Source organism: Helianthus annuus, chromosome 16 (genome assembly GCF_002127325.2).
Source record: "Helianthus annuus cultivar XRQ/B chromosome 16, HanXRQr2.0-SUNRISE, whole genome shotgun sequence".
Classification (NCBI taxonomy): Eukaryota; Viridiplantae; Streptophyta; class Magnoliopsida; order Asterales; family Asteraceae; genus Helianthus; species Helianthus annuus.
The window spans coordinates 121,944,325-121,951,492 of NC_035448.2; the positions used below are offsets into that span (position 1 = coordinate 121,944,325).

The 7,168-nt window shown below is 36.4% G+C and overlaps 1 protein-coding gene across 1 annotated transcript; it reads right to left on the minus strand.

Annotated features, from left to right (window-relative positions):
• Nucleotides 1-4,191: 4,191 nt before the first annotated feature.
• On the minus strand, nt 4,192-4,935 carry LOC110917543. The gene is made up of 3 exons (XM_022162072.2): nt 4,742-4,935; nt 4,461-4,639; nt 4,192-4,391 (listed from the first exon to the last, which is right to left on the minus strand). Exons 1-3 carry the CDS (start codon nt 4,801-4,803, stop codon nt 4,291-4,293), a joined length of 342 nt encoding a protein of 113 aa, XP_022017764.1. The 5' UTR covers nt 4,804-4,935; the 3' UTR covers nt 4,192-4,290.
• Nucleotides 4,936-7,168: the final 2,233 nt, after the last annotated feature.

The following is a 7,168-nucleotide window of genomic DNA, read 5'->3' on the forward strand; positions in this document are numbered from 1 at the left end:
GACACAAGGTAAGGTTTACTGGTTTAGATGCTAATTTGTTTTGTTTCTGTATTCTCATGTTTGTTCGGTTTAAAAACAAGAACTTGAATTACTCTCTGTGCAATTATGAAGAAGAGACCATGATCCACGTTTATTGTTTTTTTACTTTTATTAGCATAGCCCACTAACAAAAAGTTACTGCTTTTTCTCAAAGTTTTTGTTACTCAAATTTATATTTTATATATATTATGTTTATAGGCAAAAGATCAAATACAAATAATTTTAACATACTAAACATATAAATTGAAGGAAAACTCAAAAAGACAAGGTGACATTTTTGTAATTACCACCAACTATCAAAGTTACTATACAAATGTGAACTCAACCAAAAGTACCTAAAAAACACAATTTTTTTAACATCTTTTATTAAAAAATTGCTACATTTTTTATCAAAGTTACATTTTTTTATTTTTTTAGATTTTTTTAGGTTTTTTGGGGGTTTAGTTTTTAGCATTGAGTAAATTACAAGTTTTGTCCTTTATGTATGTCCCAAATTGCAGGCGCTGTCATTTGTCTTTAAAATTGATAAGTTTTGTCCTTAATGTTTGCAAATCTTGCACGTTATGTCCTTTAGGCCAAACCCAGTTAGATTTTTTAGTTAAATCTGGTCATGTGCAATGCACATGAGGGTATTCTTGTCATTTCAACTATACAGGGGTTATTTTGTAAAGAACTTCTATTCAGGGGCCATTTTGTACAAATTTAAAAGTAAAACACTATATATACAAACTCTCTCTCCTCTCTCTCTGATAAACTCTCTCTCTGTCTCTTCTCTTCTCTCTCTAACATCTGATAATCTCTCTCTCTCTTCTCTCTCTAACAACAGATTGAAGTGGTGTGTGGCGGTGGTGAGTTAGGGGCGGCAGCGGGTTAGGTACGGCGGTGGTGGTAACAGATTCAAGCTGGTGTGTGGCGGTGGTTAGGGGCGGCGGCGGGTTAGGTACGACGATGGTGGTGGTGTTGGTGCTTCGGTGGTGGTGGGTTAAGTGCGGTGGTGGAGGTGGTGTTAGTGTGTCGGAGGTGGTAACAGATTGAAGGTGGTGTGTGGCGGTGGTGAGTTAGGGGCGGCGACGGTGGTGGTGGTGGGTTAAGTGCGGCGGTGGGTGTGGGTTAAGTACGTCGGTGGTGGTGGCGGGTTAGGTACAACTGACTTTCTTGTTGACCAGGTAAGATTAACAAGCTTGATGATTTAGGCGTTCATGATTTTTTTGTTAATTTAGGGGTGTTGTTCAAATTAAGCATGTGGGTTTTGGTTTTGTCATGAAAATATTCAATCGTTGTGAGCGATTTGATGATATCCAAGGCTGTACTGCAGGTTTGGGTTTTTTAGGAGGTGGTAGTTGATTTTGGGGTGGTGATGGTGGAGGGTGGTTTCAGTGGCGGTGTCAAGTGGCGGTTTTAGGTTGTGGTGGCAAGTTGTGCTTTAAGGAGGTGGTGGGCGGTGGTGGTAAAGTTGGAGGTGGTGGTGGTTTTAGGATGAAGAAGAAAATGTGGGTCCCATCTTTTTTTAATTTCTTTTAATGATTTAATTATTATTTTTTATGGTGAAATTACAATAGTATCCTCATGTGCCTTGCACATGATCAGTTTTAACAAAAAAATCTAACTGGGTTTGGCTTAAAGGACATAACGTGCAAGATTTGCAAACATTAAGGACAAAACCCATCAATTTTAAAGACAAAGGACAGCGCGTGCAATTTGGGACATACATAAAGGACAAAACTTGTAATTTACTCTTTAGCATTTTAGCTTTGGGGGGGGGGGGGGGAGAGAGGGTTAGGTTTTTTAGGTATATTTGTAAAGTAACTTTGATAGTTATTGATAATTACAAAAGGGCCACCTTGTCTTTTTGAATTTTTCTTCAGTTTGTATGTTTAGTATGTTAAGATTATTTGTACAATAACTTTACCCTATGAGAGTTTTTGTTGATAATTAATACTTTGGGATGAAATATTCGCATGGATTTCTTAATGTCCATGTTAATTTCGTTTCTACTAAAGTATGATAACAAGACGTGTTGATTAGTTTTTATACCAAAAGTACACAACATTTCCTATGCAGTATTTGTTAAACATTCTGCTCATTTTATACCAAAAGTACACAACATTTCCTATGTAGTATTTGTTAAACATTCTGCTCATAGATCTGTTAAGAAGTTGTAGATTAACATTTTTCCTAATGTTCTATTTTAAGTCTCTTGAATAGCTTGAGAAGCCACCATAAACCAAAGAAAATTAAGTTTGAAGTGTAAGTTGAAAATGTCACGTAAAAGTAAATCATATTCAAATCAAATTCGTATTATTGTATAATTTTATCAACTCTAAATTATATACTTTTTATAGATGGTATAAAGTAACTGATTTTCCATGTGACATAAACAAAACAAAATTTGTCACGTAATATAAGTAATATAAATACTTTCATTTAAACGTCAACCGGACATGTTTACTAACTTCATCATTTGTAATATTATATTAATATTAATAATAATAAATATATATAGGAATCATAATAAAATGAAACCATCTAGATTTTATAATTTTTTTTCAAACTTATATAATCCATCAAATAAACCGAAGATGTTCGACACATTTACATTTGATCATTATAATATTCGCAATAGTGTATTGTCGGGACACCTCCTGACCTTCAAAGTGGTGACGATCTTTGATCTCACCCGGATCTAGGAAACTATCGTGACATAAGACGTACATTGCGATTAATGAATATTTAAATTAATTTCATATACTAGGATAATTCACATCATTCGAAGTGTTCTTTTTCCATTCGTACGCTTATTTCAAGGAATCGCAAGGACACAAACTGTGAGTGGATCTTTCATTTCCCCTTTTTAGTACAAGTTTTGGGGTGTATCATGTGTTACATTTCCAGGTATTACTTTATCATAATTCCATACCTGCAAATACCAACTTGTGTAGTTTATGTGTTTTGCGAGACTTGTTTGGTTATCATTTGGTGCATTACATTCATGAGACAGTTACATATGGATCTATTGGCTAGTTCGTTCCCCATTACCATGAGTAGAACCTGACGTTGCCAACACACGAGATCAGCTCTTTTTGTTTGAGCTCGAATCTTCGATCAGGAAAGCATATGGAACTCCTTCCATTTTCTTCTGTTCCTCATCCGACTGAGGGCACTGACTCTTATTCAGTATCGTTCCATGAGCATTAATAATGTTCTGATGCATTGAAAAACATCAAAGGACTTTACCTGTGTATATACAAAAATCTTTTTTGTATTTTTTTTTTTAACTTTTTAACTGTTTTAAGCATTTTTTTAATTTTTTAGTTTTTGAATTTTGTTTATTTAAAAGTCTTCTGCACATCATTATATGCAAAAGCTCCAAAATATTATTTGAAAGAAAAAAATATACATGTTCAATTGATTTTTATGATATATTTAACATGTTAAATAGATAGTTTCCCGGTTTTCCACTTTTTTAGTGTTCACATTGAACCTTACACTATATATATAGGGTAGAGTTCATGCGAGAACTAGTTTTAAGGAGAGAACCACGAAAACTAGAGTGACAAAAAACAAAATAAACCCAAAACAAACAATGAACCCACCACCACCACCCAAAAACCTACCCCCCCCCAAAAAAAAAAAAAAAAAATCTTAAACCTTCCACCCTCACCGCCCAAAAACCTAAACCCCCACCAAAACTAAATGCTAAGAAAAATATTTTTATAATTTGAGTAAACTGCCATTTTGGTCCCTATGGTTTGGGCACTTTTGTCATTTTAGTCCAAATCTCAAACTTTTTACATCTGGGTCCTTGTGGTTTGCATTTTGTTGCCATTTTAGTCCAAAATCCAAAAACCCTCTTTTTTGACTGTTGAAAACTGATTATTTTGTCCTTTAGTGCAGGGGCATTTTGGTCCATGTTAATTTATTATAACATTTCAATAATTAATAACATCATCTTCAAGAACATCATCAAACATCATCATCAAAACCCATAAAATCTAGAAAATCAAGAACATCATCTTCAAGAAAATCAAGAACCCAGAAAATCAAGAACATCATCTTCAAGAACATCATCAAAACCCAGACCTCGTTCATCTTCAAACATCATCATCAAAACCCAGAAAATCAAGAACATCATCTTCAAGAACATCATCAAAACCCAGAGATCGTTCATCTTCAAACATCATCATCAAAACACATAAAATCAAGAACATCATCTTCAAGAACATCTAAAACCCAGAAAATCACCATCCTCACTCACCATCCACCGCCTCCATTACCACCAGACATTACCATTACCATCACCCCCAACCACCATCCCGCACCAACAACCCCGCACCACCACCACACCGGCAGATCTGAAACCGTTCCAGTCGATTAACACTTAAATAACAAAATATAAAAAAAAAGATATGGGAGTGGCTTACCGGTTTCTCGTCGGGAACAACGAACACCACCGCCGTCGTTCTTGGCGTTTTCAGAGACGGCACCTTCGTTTGCCGCCGCTGTCGTGCCCATCTCTCTCCTCCGATTACTCTCTCTCTCTCTCCTCTGTTTGCGTCTTCGTCGTACGCCACCACCGTGGCGGTGGCGGCCGGCCATTAAACTGCAATAAACGGGGGGTGTTTGGCTGAGAATCATCGCCGGCAGATGCTGTTTGTCGGAGAAAAATAGAGCGAGAGCAGGAGTGAGTGGTGTCGTCACTTACCGGCGAGGACATGAGTATCGGTGTCCGGTCGGACCTCCGGCTTCGGCTGCCGGAGCTGACATCGAGAGGGAGAGACCAAGGGGGTCTGGGTTTTTGACAAGTGAGGAAGATGATGAGGCTCAAGGTCTATGTTTTGTGTGAGTGGATCAAATGAGAGGAGAGAGGTTTATGTTTTTTAAGACATGAGAAGATGATGAAGAGTTGTTAGGTTTTAGAGAGAGACAAGGTGTCGGCTGCTTATGTCTAAACATTTAAATGAATTTACAATAAATGAAATTTAAAAATAACCAAAATGCCCCTACACTAAAGGACAAAATAATCAGTTTTTAGCATTTAGCTTGGGGGTGGGGGGTTAGGTTTTTAGGGGGTGGTGTAACAACTCTCACTAAAATTATTATTATTATTATTATTATTATTACTTAGTATCTTAATTATCCAATAAGGAAACCCTAATTGAGAAACCCAAGTAATCCTGCATAACCCCTAAAATTTTCAGAACAATCAGGATCAGGGCCCCTAAAACTCAAGGGGGGTAAACCCTAGCTTACGATTATCCACATAACTTGCTGTAGAAATCGAATTTATCATTTTCATCAACTCAGCTAAGCTAGTTAGGGACGTGGCTACCCTATGGTGTAGGGTGACCCCTCGCGTCACGCGAGGGGGTCAAATTTTCAGTATAAATAGAGGGCTTTGGGACTTGCATTTTGGCGTTGGAACGACATCGAAATTCAATTCGTGCACTGAATTATCGATTGTTTACTTCAAAACACACACAAATCACTAAACGCTGCCGCGATAAACAGGGTAATAACTCGATCGCTATTACGATTCAACGTCCAATCGATTGAAACTATCCAACGAATTTTTAAGTGCCGCTCAAATTGAGTTTATACTTTGTCATTCGTCGTTAATTCGATGGATGTTTAAGTATCGCACTTTGTCATTTGTTGTGAGGGTTTAATCTCGTGAATTGTCGTAAATGCTGTATTAGTTACTAACCCAGTTCGTGTGCGTTGTTATTTAAATTAGGTTAAAAAGGCTAATCAGTAGATTAAATTCCGCCCGCATAAATCTGCAATGTGAGTCATTCTCTTTTTACCAAACTTGCTTTCAAAATCATGTTTGTTTTCAAAGTTATAATTACATGGATTAAGTCTTTGTAGTCTTCAAATACAGCCGGTATGTGGGGTTTTGTATACATTACTTGATAACCGTCACCATTGGACAACGAGTTAGCCAAGGGGTGATATGACCATAGTCACAGAAACCATTGGACTCTGAGGTTACCAATGGATGTTCGAGTGACAAATACTGTGGGTATATGGTTGATAAACAAAAACATTGTAATCGCTCTTAATACTGTAAATTATAACGATATGCCGTTTTAAACAAAAAGAATGATTCACTCAGTATTTCCCCGCTGAGAAAACCTTTTTCAAACATGTTTCAGGTGATCTGATATGATCCAAGAAAAGTGCCGTGAAGCACTACAAGCTTAAGGAAGTGGCTCAATATAAATAAATAAATAAACATGTTTTGTAAAATAAAGATTTCCCAGTGAAATCACTATATTGTAAATTACGGGGTTTATCCCGAATTATGAAATAAAATAATCGGGCATTTTATGTTTTAAAAGATCTTGTTTAAAGTCTTCCGTTGTCGCCTAAATTAAATACCACGGGGTTCCTGTCCCGCGACTCTTGACCGGGTCAAACCGGGGTAAGGGCCGTGACAGGAAAAGGTGGTATCAGAGCCACTGATTTAAGCCAATTAAGTATTCAGCAAAAAATACTTAATTTTACTGATTGCCATTCTGTGATTATGTGTTTTACTAACTGACTATTTGTTAGTTACAGTATGGGTAAACAAAGACTTTCGGCTATCTATCATAAATTAGATACTTCACCTAAAGAAAAAGGAACTTCCTCAAAATACCCAGCAGATATGGATGAAGGAATATTTGTCCGTAAAGCCCAGTTTGAAAAGCCACTTTCTCCCAATAAAAGAAGTTTGATTATTAGGAAAAGTCAGGAGAAAGGAAAGAAATCACAACCAAAGGAAGTGAGGTTTAACCCGGAAACCCAGGAAATAGGCAATAATCCACCTTGGGAAGACAAATTAGATGAAAAATGAGCAGATCTTTATATGTTAGCAACGGTAGCGGTAAATACCAACCTTTAAAACTATCAGGACCCTGAATCAGTATTAGCGCCTATATTACCTACAAGCTAGAAGCTCTAAAGAAAAGTTATCCCGTAAATAAATAAATTACGATAAACCTTAGTGTGTTTCAAATTTCAGTTGTCCTTTGTATTAAATTAATCACCCGGTATGCAATAATACTTAAATGTTTATTTGAGAAATTTTGTTATAAAATTTTAACTTAGCATTTTGTGTATATGCTAAACAGCATGAATGAGTTAT

What these genes read in the sequence shown, in the direction of transcription:
- LOC110917543 (XM_022162072.2), bottom strand. Translation starts at nt 4,803, where the DNA reads ATGTCAGCTCCGGCAGCCGAAGCCGGAGGTCCGACCGGACACCGATAC. An exon ending in CGATACTCATGTCCTCGCCG is followed by an intron (nt 4,640 to 4,741) that starts GTAAGTGACGAC and finishes CGTTTATTGCAG; the next exon opens with TTTAATGGCCGGCCGCCACC. An exon ending in TTGTTCCCGACGAGAAACCG is followed by an intron (nt 4,392 to 4,460) that starts GTAAGCCACTCC and finishes GAACGGTTTCAG; the next exon opens with ATCTGCCGGTGTGGTGGTGG.